Consider the following 17,673-nt stretch of genomic DNA (forward strand, 5'->3'; position numbering starts at 1 on the left):
CACTGATCAAAGCCCATTGATCAAAGACCATTGATCAATGGCCATGAGTACCATTCACAGAGAGTTGAGGAATGGCTGCAATCACAGCGTTGTAAGATAGCGAAAGATGTACCCTTAGGCCCCCTCATCGATTCAAAGGTGGTCTTTCCCTTTTCCCATTCTTCTTCAAAAGTCACTTGGATGAGTAATGAAATGTTTCTCCCACTGAAAACGGTACGTCCAGATGAACAGAAACAACTTTTTTGATTTGGATTTACCTGGATGATTGAGCATGCATCAAGACACCTTAATGTTGGGTTATGTGCAATAGATGTGGTAAAGATTATTGCGTGATTTTATTGTTAAATAGTTTTTTGTTTAATATTAGTACTTGAACTGGATCGCACTTTTCGGTTCAGGAGATGATTTAATGGCATATGAATGATTGATCAGTAGTTACAAGGCAAAAGTCTATATTGTTAATTAAATGTTAAATAGAAATGAAAGAAAATATTTTTGTTGGGTCATTTAAAGTGTTCGGAACCCAGATTGATTGGATGATGGAGGTAGTGAACCTCCTGTTATTTTAGTTGGGGACCCCTGCTTTACACAGTATGATTCAAACCCAGGACCTTCTTGGTCTGAGGAACCAGTGCTAACCACCACACAACGATGCCGCCACTTTTTAGAGAACTTAAAATGAATCACACGTTCAACTGCGCTCCTTAACAAGCTGGCTTTCTGTGGCCTTGCCCCTGTGTGCACCTCAATGTCTCGACTCCGGGCCACCTCGGTGAAGTTCTCGTGCAGCTCCAGAGTTTTGTCCATCTTGTCATCTGTCATGCAGTAACAACGCAGGCGTCCCTCACGTGCCTCATTCATCTTTGCAAAAATAACAAACTTGGCCATATATGGGACTGCCATTAGCTCCCTGTACAGCAGGTTGGCAAAGGTGACCACCTCCGCCGTACGTGGACAGTCTGCCAGCCAGAATCTGGATATAGCAGGAGAACAGAGAAGAATTAAACAAACCAGCTGGATCTAAATCCAGATGTGTGCAAGAGTGCAGGAAAAAAAGTTGACTGGGAACATGCTTGCACAGATGTTTACTGAGCTCACCTTGCAGACACATTGGTGGTAAAATTGGCACAGTTGTTGGCATACATCAGCTTGGTGGTTCCAGTGATGTCCTCCCACTGAGCTGGTGCTGTTCCACCTGGATTGATGTGCAAGTGTTGGAAAAACTGTCCCATTATGTTGTCTTAGTTGGACCTTCATCAGTTTTATTTCCTTTCTTTGTTAGGTCTCCCACCTATTATCGATTATCTAGTGACTCTCTTTTTGAATATATACATCCAGTATCATGGCTTCTCCTTTTTGCATCATTTTTTTAGCGTCCCTTTTGTATAACTTCCAGGCAGTTTTGTTGGCCATTTTTTCACTACTCCCTGTAATGACTCCCACACACTGCAGTCCACACTATAGGACATTGATCTGATAAACTTGAGAAATATTTCTAGTCTGCTGCATGAAAATTTAATTGTCTTACAATGATAAAAGCAACTGAATCAAGGCTAAGACAGACAGCTGTTGTTTCTCTGCTGTTTGTCTGCTTCCTGTGTCCTCCTTGGCTCAGCTTTAACAGATGGAGGACATAACTTACACAGAGACATGATTGGAATCTCAATCATTTTGTTAATGTGCATGTTTATTTCCGTCTGACAAGATTCTCTGCACGTAATTTTATGCTGCTTTTGCTTTTACTTGATTACCAGTTGAGTACTCAGAAATATCCTTTTATGTTGGTCGTCTTTCTTCAGAGACGGCTCAAACTCACATAATGTAAATACAGTTTAAGTCGAATTTAGACTGGTATGGTATTTTTTCGACTTTCCTCTTTTGCTGCCATGTTTGTTTTGAGAAGTGCATCTCCGTGTATGACCCCTGCATTGCATATTAAAACAGGAGATTACAGCCTTTTATATTGTGATGTTTGAGTCAGAAGTACACCCACGTGTCGACTGCCATCAATCAGTTTTGTTAGGGTCCATTTTAGTGAATTGGTGCTCTGATTTTCTTTGCCCCAGTATTTCAAATTTTCCCCTTCACCACCATAAAGAGTCATTTTAAGGTTACTCTAAAAAGTCAAATTGGTAAATAAAACTGCTTAATACAAAAAAATATATAATCTGGTGGCAGATCATTTTGTTTGTACCCTAATAAGAAAGGTAATAATTCCTGCATACAATCCTAGGTATCTCATGTTTGTTACAAGAAAAAACAAAATATAAAAAGGGATTACTCTGTAAAGTTATTCCTACCAATGACACTGCAGAGAAGACGCAAGCTGGTGGTATCACCCTCGCCAGCATCACGAGGGCTCTCCCTCCACGACGGTGGTAAAGGAATGCGCAATCCGATTGGACGGTGAAATTTGCGTCGCCGAGGTTCGATGGTAACCACTGGGCTGAAGGTGGCCTGGTTACCAAGCTGCCTGGTCAGCAGTTCATCAGGGATTGGTTGTGCCTGATGTTAAAGTGTTAATGGCAAAAAAGGGACACTGAGGATGTGACGAAAAGACAGGAGGAGAAGGCTGCATACATGGAAAATGGAAAAGATAAACTCAAGCACAAATAAAACATAACAGAAGCTCAACAAATAATTAAACAAAATGTTTAAAAAAAGGAAAACAAACCATAAACCATAAAAGCAAATAGGCTAAAACTTCAAATTCCCAACCATACTCACACATGCAACAAATTCATAAACTCAGATCAGTGCATCAGCTTGGTCACTGTGGCTCACAACTTAAATCGGGGAACTGAGGAGTAACGAATGGCTGTATAAAAAGGAAAACAGAAGAGCGTAGGCAAAGCAAAACTCATGCAATCTTCTTACGTACATAACATTAGTGCCATGACAAAGAACCTAAACGATGTACACTCAAGTGACCAAGCAACAGAAATGAAGAAGCCATAATCCTTCATAATCTTTCTGCTGTGGAAAACAAAGCCAAGTGTAGGTGTAGTGTGAAAAGAGATCAGTCAGCATAAGTGTGTGCCAAGTTCCCATACGGGTGTCTGCAGAGGTCTGGATGAGTAACAGCCAGTCATACATTTGCCAAAAGCTCCTGTTTGGCAGGACAGACACCACGTGTTGCAAACACCAGAGATGCTTCTTAAAGGTCAGGCAAATTTTGAAAATGTTCTAATAAAGTATATAATTTTTCTATATTAACCTATTCTATCAATGAAATTCTTATTGACAGTGTTTAAAAACTGAGAAAATCTTCTTCCTATCGGTTTGATATCACTGTTTGTTACAGCTCTATTTTGTGAAGTAGATGTATTTTTTATATTTTCATTGAATAAACCAAAGCAAATTTATCACAATGAAGTGCAAGGCAAGAGAAATTTACTTACATGTACATGATTTACAGTAATACCAATAATAACTGACGCCACATCACAAAACACTAAATGAAATATAGATTTACTATTTGATGGGATATCTCAAATGACGAGCGATGACCTTTCTTCTAGCATTAAGGTTTATAGTACTGAAATAAATCAGTCTGCCACGTCTCGCATCAGGTCTCCATGACTGATAGCAAAACTCAAGCATTTTCAGACTCATTGGTCAAACAGACATAACATCAACTTCATGGCATGAAATCTGTCAAATCTGAACTCGTACACTGAAAGCAGCGCAAACAAAAAATGAGGCCAGAGGCAAACATGTTGGCACAGGCTTGGTTGTTTTCTCATTCGAACATCTGTTTTTGTGTTGAACAATCAAGCAATTATGAAAAGTGTACATGTGCAAAGCCTCTTTTCAATTCATATTCTCACCTGCAGTCCCAGCCTCACTCTCTTGGTGACAGCAGTCTCAGGGAAGATGGCCTCAACTTGGGGGACCAGCTTACTGGTCAGCCGACCGCCCTCTGGACCAATGAGATCACTCTCCTGCTGTATGCGAGACACTACTGCAAAGTAGAGGGGGAAGTCAGTGGAGATGATTCGACGGATTCTCTTCTTCTCCAGCTCCTCTTGGCTCTCCAAGTCTATATTAAGGTGAAATAGTGGAGATAAGCAGAGAAAAGAGATAAAGAGGAAAGAAAAACAGGGTAAAGGTAGGTGTTAGGATACATGTCTAGCTGAAAATTTCAGTCTTAAATGAACACTTTGTGGGAATAAAGCCTGTCTGATGCTGCGGAGGAAGCTTCGGTGTTTAAAAAAACCTTCCCATGTTTGTCTTCTGTAACTCCAGGGACATACATCAAGATTAATACAACCCCTCAAGGTTTCCCTGACAGGCAACATCCATTACAATCCCACTAACCTTCATCCATGCCATTCAGAATAGTTTCCAGTACTTCGTCGCCATAGCGATTGCGATGTTCCTTCCAGATTGAGCCGTTCTCACTGCGGAGCACCACAAGCTCTCTGTCTCCTCGTCCCAGTGAGGCAAAGTGAGGGATTTCTACTATCACTGGTCTGTGAATGAAATGTCAGAAAGGTTTTTAGAAAAAGGTAGGAGAGGTGCATGTTTTATCTTCTTTTTCTTCGTTTTTTAATGACTATCTATAGGTTTTGGGGAACAGAGAAGACTAAATGCTGTAGTTTTGAAAGTCAAATGCATTTCCCTACTTGCCTGGTTTGGTACTCATCAGACTGAGGTCTCCTCTGCGGTATTATTTTATTTCACAGTGTGCCAAAACATTCTAATTGATGACTCTGAACTACAGGCCAGCTGGTTCAGAGCCCAGACTAACATTAAAAGTACAAGTTATCAATGCCATTTGCACTAATACACAGCCTTTTGAAGTGCATGTTCACAGCTTAGAAGATGCAACATGTGTGACTTCTAAAAAACCTCTGGCACTTGATTGGTCAGACCTGGTCCTCTTTAAATGAGCTGATGTCCAGAGACAACATGTTTATGAATGCTTCTTATGTTTCTCCTCGCATGGTTAGAATTTTAATATTGTACAATAAAAATGACCAGTGCTCACGCACAATGGTTTTCAGAAATGCTTGATACATCATCCGAGCATGACTCTGGACCTTTCAGCATTGGTTTTCAACCTAGTCCTTTGTGTACAATACTTTCTGAAGATTTTTTAAAATATTTTTAAGATAATATGTACCGTAGATGATCCCCATATTCTCTGTAACTTTACACTGTGATAGGTTAGTTTTAAACTGCTTAAATGACAATTTTCCTATAAATACCCCGTCATGATCTAGTCTTGTCCATTAAATGGCACAATCACTGAACTTGTCTTGGACATGTCATGGCATGTCTATTAAGAGCCACTCAAATACATGCACATATAGGCATACACAAATACACACAAAAGTATTTTGCTTTGACTGTAAATGCACAGTCAAATACGGTCAAATACAGTTAATAAACCAAAGAAAGGTCTGATTTACCCAAGGAACTGCATACTGGACGGCCCCAGGGAGATGATCCGGCTAGCGAGGCCCTCGCCCTCCACTAGTGGAGGAGGCGTGGTCAGTTTCTGGGGTTTAACGAGACGGCAAGTGATACGCGTCGGTGCAGCGCAGGTTCGGGGAGGGATGATCACTCGTAGTCCATGGTGCCTGCTGCCTCGCATGGAGCCCCCTCGAGCATCCACCATGAAACTCACCAGGAAGCTGAGTTAAATGGTGCCATAAATTAACAACATGTAAACTTTACTTTATCATAACACATTTAAACATTAATAAAACAGGACAGAAAGAAAAAAAACACAAAGACTGGACTTTCGTCAGGGAAATCCTCCAGTTCTACGAGATGGGAACAGATTATTCATGTGCTGTTTGTTCAGCAGTATTTTGAATTGATCTGGTTTGCCTGCTCATGGTTTATGCTATTCATAAAGAAAACATCAATTGACTGTGTAGGCGCTCTTTTCATTTGCTTGTCTGGATATGACAGGAAAGAACGAGTGATCTGCAGCAATGCTCAGCAAGAATTATGTGAAAAGATTTGAAAGAGATCCCCATTCTGCTTCTCCTGCATTATACCGGTGGCTTAATACAGGTGTCTCTATGTGTGAGGTCACCTTTTCACACTCACTATTTCAAAAGCTGACTCATGGAGGTACAGATACAGTAAATTATGACTTTGCATAATTGATAAATTAAAGTGTTGATTGCTGGAATACAATTCCTTTAAATATAAGTTATCTGTAAATGTGGATTGTGATCATCGTGATCATCACTGATAATCATTATAACCACCATTTATCTTTTGGTATCATATCTCTATGCAATAACATTAAAACATGAATGGACTGCATTTACCTAGGCCCTTTTTCGTAGCAGTTTACAGAGCACTTTAGATTGTATATTAGAAAAGGATGCTATTGTCACATAAACTATCACCTCAGTAGATGAATTAATGGATTCAGTTGCCAGTTTTAAATGTTAATGACATTAGAGTTTAAACAATTTTGTTAATTATAATCAGGTTAAGAGAAAAATAGATGATAAATATAGTATGCTTTTGACTATCATCATAGGCTTTTTTTTCTATTTACTTTTTTGTAAAGCCAGAAATTTCACAGTCTGCCAAAACACTATAATAAGAATCCTGACAAGAAGCATCGACGACTGATACTGTTTAACATAAAAGCAATTTTGAAAATGTGGTTTAATGGGGAAGAAAAACATTTTAATAACTCACCCAGTGTGAATAGGGCTGGCTACAGGGCTGACATTGTCTGAAGTCTCAGTAGCTGGACTGCTTGGGATAAGAGAATCTTCATCATATTCTTTTGGCAAAGGGACGGGAGTCTGCTGAGGTCAGAGAGGGAGAAATGAAAATGGAAATTGGTGAGAAATTGAGGCCGTAAAACAGCTATGACTGAAAAGATTAAACCAGAGAAAAGTAGGAGGGAAAGACTGAGATAAAAAGAGAAAGAGGTGATATGAGACATGAAGCAGAGAGAAGACCATAATAAAAGAAGAGGTATGAATAAAAGTCAGAATCTGGTTCAATAATATAAGTTAGTGATATTTCCATCTGAATATCTGTCTTCTATAGCCTCTTTTTTGCACCTTAAAAACTTCATTCTGCACAAGAAAGTGATTGTCAAGCAATGTTAACTTAAATTAAGTGTCCCTTTAAGAGTACATACAAGTATGTTACAACTACGTAACAAATCAATGCCTTCCTATTCAAAGAGGAAGCTTAGTTTATATACTTATCAGGTCCAACTAATCCCAAATACCTAGAAGAAATTAGAAAAGTATTCAAATGAGAGCTCAGGTCTCAGGAGGATAAGATAAAGTAACAAATGCTTACAAAGCCACTCTTAGTCACGAGCTAAGCGTACCTGATCCAGCATAACTGTCTCTGGTGACACACAGGGGATCCTGGGAATGGCAGGAGAATATGGACTGTCGAAGAGGAGGCAGGAATAAGGTAAGACAAGAAACCATCGCTGAATATGGCACCGCTATCAAAATTCTAATAAAATCATACGAGCTCACTCTGCTGCTTCTCATAATCTAAGGTAAGGATAAATGAGCTATGTCAGTAATTTAATCGCCAGCTCAAATTTCATTTTCAATTATATCATATTAGGCATTCTTCACATAAAGACTCCTCGTCACACCTCACACTGACTTACGTGGTGCCCATGCCGCCCTCAAAGTCTCTGAGGGTCTTCTTTGGGGAGAGAAAGTCATCATCCTGGTCCTTAAAATCATCAAGCTTCAAATAGCGAGCTCCGTCCATCCCCAGCAACTCGTCTCCTGTGGTAAAAATGTAAAAGAAATGTTTAGAAAGAACATGGAAAATGACCACAGAGAAAAATAAGTGGTAAGGAACAGGTTGCAAGGAGCACATAAGGAAGTAAGAGAGAAAAGGATGACACCAGGGGGATACGGAGTAAACTTTAAATTAAGGACAAGTTCAATAAATGTCAGTTTATCTCAATACATTTCAAGTTGTTTCAAAATGTATTTTATGAGAAATGCTCTCAAAACCTTGAACTCTCTTCGAATTCGAGTAAAAATCAATTTTGATTTAATCCCCAGATGAAATCGGTAATTACTACTCCACCATCCTTCCCATCCCTTCACCAAACCACAGAAAAAAATGGCCACAAAGCAGTTCCAAACATTTTAGTCCAAGCAATGGAGTCAAACCAACAACAACCAGAGCCGATGGAAACCAAAGTAGTGAAAGAAGAGGATTGGTAAGACAGTGAATATCAACACAGTTTAGGACACTGCATGGACAGCAAACTGCAAGGCACCTGGTGACAGCTTTTTTAGTGAGCATGCCCATTAAAGATGAAATCACATGTGGTGATGGTTGTTTCTGTGTAGGAGAAAACACCTTAATTATTAAATAGGAATGATACTAAAATAATAATCATAACAACAACTATAAACCGCTTCACAAGACAGACAGTTTAGCACCCATTCGTATAAGCTGTTCAGGAAAACAAAGCAAAAAAATGTTAAAGAAGTAAAAAGTGAGAAAATTAAACAAGTATAAAAACAAGAATACACATTGCAAAAGGAAATTTATGAAAAAATGCTTCCAAAACGTGTTGAAAAGATTCGAATTTGGTTTAATTTTTCTAGATTTTTAAGGCAGGCCGATGACTGTATAAACTGGAGCTGTTTGCTGGAAAGTGTCACAGCTTTGCCACAGTATGTGTTTTATCCGTTTATGGATCAATTACACTGTAAAAATCAGGAGGAACAGCAACGCTGCACTGGAAGGGAGCCATTTAAATTTAAATACAGAAATACTGGAGTTCTGTCAATGACAGATCCATGACCAGATATGTGCTGGTAAAAGGAAAATGTTGTGACTACATGCTGATGACAAACAGACTTTTTAAAGAAAAAGCAAATCTCTGAACAAGAGGGAGAATAGGAGAGATCAAAGATAAGACAGAGAAAATAGAGGATAACAAACAGGGCTGGAGTCGAAAGTAGAACTGATTAGAAAGACATTTAGTGACACACAGAGAAAATGAGAAAGTGCAACTGCAATGAAGGCACAAGTTTACGAGTCACCGGACCGGACAAGGCAGAGATACAGACACAGTCCTACCTAACGTTAGCTGGGCAACCCCTACAAGACAAATGGAAAAGGGTGTTATAAACAGTCGCACATATACAGTCAAATTCATGCTGGTACTTCGACATGTCAGTGTACTTCCCATGCGCTCGTCTTCTACCAAAACCAGAGCTGAAAGTTAATTATCAAAGCTGCACAGTTGATGCTTTTAACATAATCAAATAAGACAGCCTACCTTCATCCTCTGAAACATCCAAAATCTCATCTACAGTTTCGGGGAAACTCATCCGATGCTTCTCTGTCGTGATCTGTGGAGAACCAAGGTGGGAATTAATTTGCAAGCAGTGAGGGAGCTGAATGTGATTAGGAAAACAGACTTCGCTCAGTGAACATCTGATCATGGTGTGTCAACGTTTCTTCTTCATGTACTGGTGTAACTAGGTGAACCATGCTCACCGCAGAAACAGACTCCTCGGTTACCAGCTTGAGCACATCAATGACAGAGATGTAACCCAGCCTCTTAGCAATGCCCAGGGGAGACGTGCCGTTCTACACAGAGACAGATAATTAAAATTACTAAAAACATTTCCACAGATTTTAAGAACTTTATTCTTTCCTGTAGAAAACATATACTCTTGGGAAAAAGAAGTATTTTAGAGTCCTGTGAAAAACAAAAGTAGAAGATCTCAAAGCATCCAGGTGTTTGTAGACAAAATACCACAATCTTGCCAGGAGTCAACATCCCAACAGATTCTCTACAATTCTCAGAAAGTGCAAAAAGCCCAAGAACTACAGCCCTGATTCTACAGGTCTCTGCTAGCATGTTGACTATTAAAATCCATGACAGCTTCAAAAGTATGGTTTATTTGATGGGGTTTCTGGGAAGAAGGCTCTTCTCCTTCAAAAGAACATACTTCAAAAGACAGTATGGCTGAAGTTTGCCAAGTTGCATCTGAAGAAACCACAAGAGGTTTTTGGACAAACAAGGCCAAAGAGGAGATGTTTGGCCATACTGCTCAGCACCATGTTTGGCAAAAACAAATACCTCATGTCAACTGCCAAGCATGCTGGTACTGGATGGGTGATGATTTGGGTTTGTTTTGCAGCTTGGAAACTGGGCGCCTTGCATTCATTGAGTTGACCATGAAATCTGTCACATTTGAGGCCATCTGTCCAAGAGCTAAAGGTTGGCTGGTATACAACAGCATGGCCGCAAAAGAAAGGATTTAAGGTGTCACAGTGTCAAACTGCAGACCTCAGCCTGACTGTAATGCTGTGATGATAAACACAGATAAACGAATGCCTGCAAACCTCCATAAACGAATGCAATGTTGTAAATTCATACAGAAAATCATTATTTCAAGTTGTTGCGGCTAAAGGTTGTTTCACAAGCTACAAGGTATACTTAGTTTATCATGACTGCATGGAGTCCTGTAAGAAATATTGTCTTTAGAATTACGGTACACATCTACAACATAAATAAAAAAATATGAAAAATGAAGGCAAAAGGTGAACTGCTATATCCTACAGGCTGCAACAAACATATACTGGACAGTATCCACCATAGTTATACACATGTCCAAACTTGTAATATATCAAAACTAGTGAATGGAAAGACAAAAATAAAAGCTATTAAATTTTGCGGTTTAATTACTAGGTCTTAAACTGCATCTTTCAGGCCTTTCATAAATTGTGCCTGTCAAAATCTTAATTTAAAATCTAACTAGCCAATTAGGGCTGTCAGGTGTATGTAGTGATGTAAAAAGAATCAATTTTCTCTGAACAAAGTATCAAAAATTAAAAATACTGATGTAAAATTAATGGATAGACAAAATAGGATGCAACATCAATTTTAGTTGGGGAACTCTAGCTCCAGAGTACACACTGAAAAAAAAAATTTCATTGCAACGTCGTCACGGCAACTAAAAAAGTAAAAAATATTCCTGATAGTGAACACACATACATTGTGCATGTGGAAAAAAGTTTACAGAGAAATATTTAACAGGATAGGAATGTTTATCAGTCAAGAGAGCGATGATGATGATGATCTGTGATCTGAATCTAATCTAGTGCTAACTATTCTACTGAAGGCAATTTCTTTATTTGTTATCACATGTTTGTTCCTTCAGAAAAACTGCTGCACAAGGAAGGGTTTAGTAAAAGTTTCTCACCGAGGTGATCTCATTGGGTTGGGCTCCATGTTTCAGCAAGAGTGTGACAATATCTGTGTGGCCCTGCTGGGCTGCCTGGTGCAGAGGGGTGTAGCCCATCTGCAGCAAAAAAGAAAGTGATAAAAAAGTTTTGACGGACAAAAGAAGAAACTAAATATGATTAAAAAAAGGGGGGTGCTGACAAGGAATTTTACCCTTGTCTTGGCGTTCACATGAGCTTGCTGCTGCAGAAGGAACTTCACCATCTTGATGTTGCCATAATGACAGGCCACGTGAAGGGGTGTGTAGCCCATCTGAGCCAAAGAGAGAAAGACAGCAAGCTGTTGTTTAGTTGCTTTAGTGATACCCATTAATTATCAGTCTAAATATCGGGCAAATATGTGCTTAGTCATTTGGCGCACAAGACTGTATAAAGACAAAAGATGCCATCTCTTCAGTTCATCACACATGGTATTTTATGACTATGTGTATTCAGTGAAAATGATGTAGCTTACACGTGAAGCAGCATAAACAGATGCCCCCTGTTTGACCAAAGTGTCTGCGATGCCCACATGACCCTCCTGGGCCACAAGATGCAGAGGAGTCAGTCCATTCTACAAAGAACGACCAGAGGGATGAGCATCATAGTTTATCTATTGTTTGGACAGTATATTAATCTAATAATAATTTTTAAAAAAGCACATATAAAACTACAGGAATTAAACTTTACTCTTTAGAACATGATCAGTTTGCTCCATTCTAATATTATACCTTGTTTCCAAGATTTACGTTGGCCTGTTTGGAAATGAGCAGAGCCACCATGTCAGGCCGTCCCTCCTGTGAAGCCAGGTGTAGGGGCGTGATGCCTTGGAGGGACTCAGAATTGGGTGATGCCCCATTCTGAAGAAGACAGCTGGCCACCTCCATCTGGTTCTGCTTGGCTGCTATGTGAAGGGGAGTGTATCCATTCTGCAGAAAGAAACAAGGACAAACAGACATAAAAAAGTGGACATTGCTATTCTTCCGGCATAAAACTTAAACGCTGCTGTGAGAGAGCACTTGCAAATACTAAGTTTGCTTTGCAAGTCAATGTATGCTTGAGAATCACTCTAATTTAGCCTGTTTTGTATGTTTGTCAGTCATGGATTGGCAGGTTATGCTGGCCTGCCTCTAATGTGCACACACATATGTGTGAACATCTTACTCGGGCAGTGCTGTGTGCAGATCCTCCCTTGCTGACCAGGAGTCTAACAACATCCAGGTTGTTGTGATGGACGGCCACATGAAGGGGTGTCAGACCGTTCTGTTAACCACAAACACACACACACACACACACATACGCATGAACATATATATAACCCACAGATGCACACACATATGCAAAAAAAACACACAGAAACATGTATATATGAAACACATACCATGGTAATCAATCAATTAGCTGAAAGTAAAATTATCTCGGGGTGGGGTCAAACTTGCAGAATGAACTGCTCCTCACTGCCTGTAAACAAAAGTACAGACTCAGGCTCACCTTCCCAGCTGCATTTGGGTTTGCTCCTCTTTCCAGAAGGAGTTCAGCCACATCTACCTTTCCATATTTGGAGGCCACATGGAGGGGAGTGAAACCTTTCTACTCAAATGAAGAAGAAGAAGAAAAGACTAAGATGTTTGCCAAAGATTCAGTTGCATCTGTACACCACAATGTTTCTTAATATGGGGTTTTACTATATGTAACTATTTGTGGTTATCTGTGCTTATATTTAGCTGATAAAATTATTTTAATTTAGCATAAGACAGAACAGAATCTAAAAGCTCAAATAACCTCAACGGTCATCTTTTGCCAGAAGCGGTTCACTTAGCAATAAAACGCGGTCTGCACTAACTGAGCATTTAATCTTAATTCTGATTTTACCTTTGTCATCTTTATTTGCTCCGCTCCAGCATCCAATAATATTCGAATAGTCTGGACATGTCCTTCACGTGCTGCAATGTGTAAAGGTGTGTGACCTGCAGTTGTAGCTGAGTCAGGGCTGGCCTTGTGCTCAAGGAGCAGCTTGACAAGCTCCTTGTGGCCCATACGGGCTGCACAGTGTAAAGGTGTCTGGTCATCCTGGACACAGAGGACAATGAGTTTAGTTCAAATTGGAAAACAGATACAGCTGAGCATCGGGAAATTAAACATCACCCCTAATAAAACCTGCCACTGTGTACATGAAACAGCCTTTATGCATTGTTTGAGACAACTTAAAAAGATCAGTGATTGACATGTAGGATAGGGTGAACAAATGTGTCTTCAACTTAGTTTTTAAAACCTCCACGGAGCATGCCTGCCTAATATCTTGAGGGAGGTTGTTCCACAGAAACGGGGCACGGAAAGAAAAAGCACGCTCTCCAATTGTCTTTTTTCTGGCTCTAGGAACCTTTAGAAGGCCAGAGCCCTGAGATCGGAGAGCACGGGATGGAACGTAAAGGTGTAAAAGGTCGGAGAGGTATGAAGATGCCAATCTGTTTAAAGCCTTGTAGGTGAGCAGCAGGACCTTAAAATCTGCTCGAACCTGACAAGGTAGCCAATGAAGAGATCTCAGTACAGGGGTAATGTGCTCAACTTTCCCAGTTCTTGTTAAAATGCGAGCAGCTGCATTTTGCACCATCTGGAGACCTCTAAAACTTTTCTTTGGTAGCCCAGAAAGAAGAGCATTACAATAATCAATACGTGAAGACACAAATGCATGGACAAGAACCTCTGCAGTGTCGCTTGACAAAACTTGTCTGACTGTCTGGCGATGTTCCTCAAATGATAAAAGGCGGTCTTTGCACCCAGAGGAGCTTGTAGAAATATTTGTTTTGTGTTTTGTTGTTTTGTTTTGTTTTTTAGTGGCATGGACAGACTGACCCTCCGTGTTCTGCTTGGAAGCATTGGTAGTACTACTAGTACTACTACTCAGCTCATACCTTAGCCTTGGCATCCACTTGTGCTGAGTTCTGGAGCAGGAACTGAGCAACTTCACAGTGTCCTGCTCTGGAGGCCATATGAAGAGGAGTCTCCACTTTCTAATGTAGATAAATACAGGTAGTGAAATGACAAAATAGCACCCCAAATGTGTATATAATGGTCCATATGTATACTGACATTTTCAGTTCATCCATCTGCAACAACTGAACAATAAAAGGTTTCTATATTTATTTATTTTGAGTTTTAAAACTTTCTGATAAAGTTCAAACACACATATTTTTTTAAAATTTAGAGTAAATCTTGTTTTAATCCTCTATCGTAGTATTAAAGGCCATGGTTCAGATTGGCCTTTTAATTTCAGTAATCCAGCAGTTAATTATTATTTAATATGCATTCCACAAAACAGATCTCCAAAGGAGTGACTTTATTCCCCTTTCAGTCAGATTCAATTTGTTCTGTTCTGGGATGAGAAAAGCAGTGCTCACCACATTGGAAGCATTGGGTGAAGCCCCTCTTTGGAGCAGGTTTTTCACTATGTTCAGATGCCCCATGAAAGCTGCTACATGAAGAGGAGTGAGACCAGACTGTGAACAAAAAACAGACAAGAAAAGCACATCAAAACTCATGCATTATAAATAGGCTAAATTACATTTAACCTCATTAGCCACCTCTGTCTGGCCTATGTGGATTACTATCAATGATGGTGGCAGCGATTTAGAGAGCTGTGATTAGCTCTGTCAAGTACCATACAACTGTCAGGGTGAGGACTTGCACATCGGGATAAGTATTTGTTAATTTTTAGACCCTTTTCCTCGTGGTCACACCATCCTACCTCTGTGACAGCCTCCAAGGAAGCAGAGTGCTTAAGCAGCAGGTCCATAGACCGCATGTGGTTCTTCTTGCAAGCAATATGCAAAGGTGTGAAGCCATTCTGCAAACATAAAAAAATAGTAAAAAACTGCTCAGAAATCAATCACAGTGCTGAAGATTTTTGACATTTCAGTTTAAAAATGGGTTGTACATTTTCAACTCAAAATTACAGAAAAAGTTAATTTTAAAGGACTTAATATAATGATTTATTATTTTTTTTACTAATTTAGAAGTTCGCTGAACTGACAATAACTATAACTCATTTAAGGGCAGAAGACAAAGCAATGTGAGCTGAGTTTATGTCAACTTTGAGAAACTGAGAATATCAAATTACTGCTACAGTTAGTTCCTCATTAACATAAGATCCTAGAATGTATGAATGCCATAGAGATCACATTCATTGCCTAAAACTTTCCACAGTAACTTAATAGAAATTATCTCCAATGCAAACGGTTACTCACCAGAGCCCGTGCATTGGCTTTGGCCCCCTTGTCCAGGAGAACTTTGGCCATGCGATGGTGACCGCAGTGGGCTGCTACATGAAGAGGAGTTAAATGGTCGAGTGTGATATCATCAATCTCAGCATTGTACTGGAGTAGCTGCCTGACACAGTCCATGTGATCCCCCTGAGCTGCCATGTGGATGGGGGACAGACCATTCTGTAGGAGAGAACAATACGATAGGGACTCCAGTGATCAACTGTAGGCCATATGGAGGCAGAGCAGGTTGGAGAGTTGACGCTGACTGAGTCATCATGGGATTTTCTCAGTAGCTAAATGTGGAAAAGACCCCACATTAATGAAACATGCAGCCATAGTGATTGCTTCTCCTTCTGTCAGGAATCTCACCCTATTTGTAGTATGCTCATCTGTCACACCAAACTTCTCCTTCACTTCATCCATGAACTTCCGTTCATGGATGAAGTTCTGGAGTGTTCCTCTTGTCATCCTGTCTGGCAGCTCTATATTTAACCAATGTCCATCTTTGTCCAATATATCCACTATACCTCCTCTTCACATGCCCAAATCACCTCAGGCTTGCCTCTCTAACTGTGTCTCCAAACTGTTGAACCTGAGCTGTCACTCTAATAGACAAACTTTTGTTATGGACAATGAAAATCTAAGCATCTTCAACTCTGCCGCCTTCGTATCTGCCTCCTGTCTTTTTGTCACTTACCATTTTCTCCAAACAAACATCATGGCTGGTCTCACAACTTTAAAACCTTCCCTTTCACTCTTGCTGCTATTCCTCTGTCCACCCTGTTTGCACTCTGTTCTTCACCTCTCTTGTTCACTGTCTGTTACTTTGGATGGTTGACTCCAGGTATTAGAACTCATCTAACTTCGCCACCTCTGGTGGTTGCTTCTAATGACTTTCAGTCCTCTTTTCCACAGAGCATACCTCCATAGATCAGCCATAGTGCAATATTTCACAAAATCCACCTACCTTGGTTTTAGCCTGGATGGGAGCACCGTGTTCTAGCAGGATCTCAATAATGCGAACATGACCATTCCTAGCTGCACAGTGGAGAGGAGTCAGCTCATCCTACAAAGAGAGAAGTGAAGCAAATTAGACAAGAAATAAACACCATGAAGTGCAGACTAAGAAACTCCAAAATCAGGCTGGGAAATGTAGAAGATGTTAAATTGCAGCTTAGTACCTTAGTTTTGGCATCAATCTGTGCTCCTCTGTCCAGCAATAGTCTGACCATCATTACGTTGCCCCTCCTAGAGGCTATATGAAGGGGTGTGATGCCATTCTAAACAATAGAAAGTTAATAAATCAAGTCAGTTTTATGCTTATAGTATAATTTATATCCCAGCTATATTTATATTAAAAGCTTCTGCATGTAGATATATATATAGAAAAGCAAATCGTTCTGTTTTATAATATTAAACTGACCTTGGGGGTAAAGTTTACATTCGCTCCTCTGTTCAGCAGCAGCTGGGCTACACTCATATTTTCATAGTGAGCTGCAATATGCAGAGGTGTGAAACCAGTCTAAAGAGAAAGAGAGAGACAGACACACAATGGGCATTAACAAGCAATGGTTTAAAAATATTTACTAAATAAGGACAATGTGAAAGGTTTACAGATAAAAGAAGGAAGGAGATTACAGACTTTTCCTTAACCCTGGAGAACCAATGAGGTCAGAGCCGACCCCATTGGTTCTCCAGGGTTAAATGTGTATAATTAATTGAAAGAACTTCCTTATCAGCTGCATTTTTGTGCTCATGCAACATCTTTTCTTTTTGACTGACTTAGTGACAGTTTAGTTTACCCATACTCAGTGAATGCATACCTTGCTAAGAACATCGGGGTTGGGGTCGTTCTGCAGGAGAACTGCAGCAGTGCGCGTGTCATCGTTTCTTGCAGCAATGTGCAGGGCAGGGAGGCGGACCTTGCCCTTGGTGCCATAGTTGATGAGCAGTGCCACTACGTTTTCGTGGCCCTGCTGTAGGGCCACTGCAAGGGGAGTGAAGCCATCCTGAGGGAGGGGACAATGAGCAGAAGAGAAACTGAGAGGAGAGAAGATGAAGAGGAGGTTAATTAAAGGACAAACCACTTTTTTGTCACTAAAAATAGACTGCAACTATTTTTTTGTAGGACTCTTACAATGAAAACTGTGCAACACACCGATTCAAGTATGTACATTGATAGGTGACA

General features: G+C 40.1%; 1 protein-coding gene across 10 annotated transcripts in view; it reads right to left on the reverse strand.

The window, feature by feature from the left end:
* ank1b (ankyrin 1, erythrocytic b) overlaps positions 1 to 17,673 on the reverse strand; it is an 80,910-nt gene that overhangs the window by 24,399 nt on the left and 38,838 nt on the right. For 6 of the 10 annotated variants that reach the window (XM_087843597.1, XM_087843594.1, XM_087843602.1 and 3 more), the window contains exons 6-32: positions 17,309 to 17,494; positions 16,909 to 17,007; positions 16,667 to 16,765; positions 16,453 to 16,551; positions 15,468 to 15,665; positions 14,969 to 15,067; positions 14,622 to 14,720; positions 14,136 to 14,234; positions 13,096 to 13,293; positions 12,715 to 12,813; positions 12,388 to 12,486; positions 11,955 to 12,152; positions 11,699 to 11,797; positions 11,399 to 11,497; positions 11,205 to 11,303; positions 9,490 to 9,582; positions 9,269 to 9,341; positions 9,067 to 9,087; positions 7,625 to 7,748; positions 7,328 to 7,391; positions 6,676 to 6,788; positions 5,418 to 5,642; positions 4,321 to 4,475; positions 3,831 to 4,042; positions 2,301 to 2,505; positions 1,099 to 1,195; positions 745 to 973 (exon numbers count right to left, since the gene is read on the reverse strand). In XM_087843597.1, the coding sequence (XP_087699723.1) occupies positions 745 to 973; positions 1,099 to 1,195; positions 2,301 to 2,505; positions 3,831 to 4,042; positions 4,321 to 4,475; positions 5,418 to 5,642; positions 6,676 to 6,788; positions 7,328 to 7,391; positions 7,625 to 7,748; positions 9,067 to 9,087; positions 9,269 to 9,341; positions 9,490 to 9,582; positions 11,205 to 11,303; positions 11,399 to 11,497; positions 11,699 to 11,797; positions 11,955 to 12,152; positions 12,388 to 12,486; positions 12,715 to 12,813; positions 13,096 to 13,293; positions 14,136 to 14,234; positions 14,622 to 14,720; positions 14,969 to 15,067; positions 15,468 to 15,665; positions 16,453 to 16,551; positions 16,667 to 16,765; positions 16,909 to 17,007; positions 17,309 to 17,494 (3,480 nt within the window). The remainder of the gene's footprint in view (positions 1 to 744; positions 974 to 1,098; positions 1,196 to 2,300; positions 2,506 to 3,830; positions 4,043 to 4,320; positions 4,476 to 5,417; positions 5,643 to 6,675; positions 6,789 to 7,327; positions 7,392 to 7,624; positions 7,749 to 9,066; positions 9,088 to 9,268; positions 9,342 to 9,489; positions 9,583 to 11,204; positions 11,304 to 11,398; positions 11,498 to 11,698; positions 11,798 to 11,954; positions 12,153 to 12,387; positions 12,487 to 12,714; positions 12,814 to 13,095; positions 13,294 to 14,135; positions 14,235 to 14,621; positions 14,721 to 14,968; positions 15,068 to 15,467; positions 15,666 to 16,452; positions 16,552 to 16,666; positions 16,766 to 16,908; positions 17,008 to 17,308; positions 17,495 to 17,673) is intronic. The other 4 variants (XM_087843600.1, XM_087843598.1, XM_087843596.1 and 1 more) reach the window with 3 other exon arrangements.

This window comes from Neolamprologus brichardi, chromosome 7 (assembly GCF_056152115.1).
Source record: "Neolamprologus brichardi isolate AB-2024 chromosome 7, ASM5615211v1, whole genome shotgun sequence".
NCBI lineage: Eukaryota > Metazoa > Chordata > Actinopteri > Cichliformes > Cichlidae > Neolamprologus > Neolamprologus brichardi.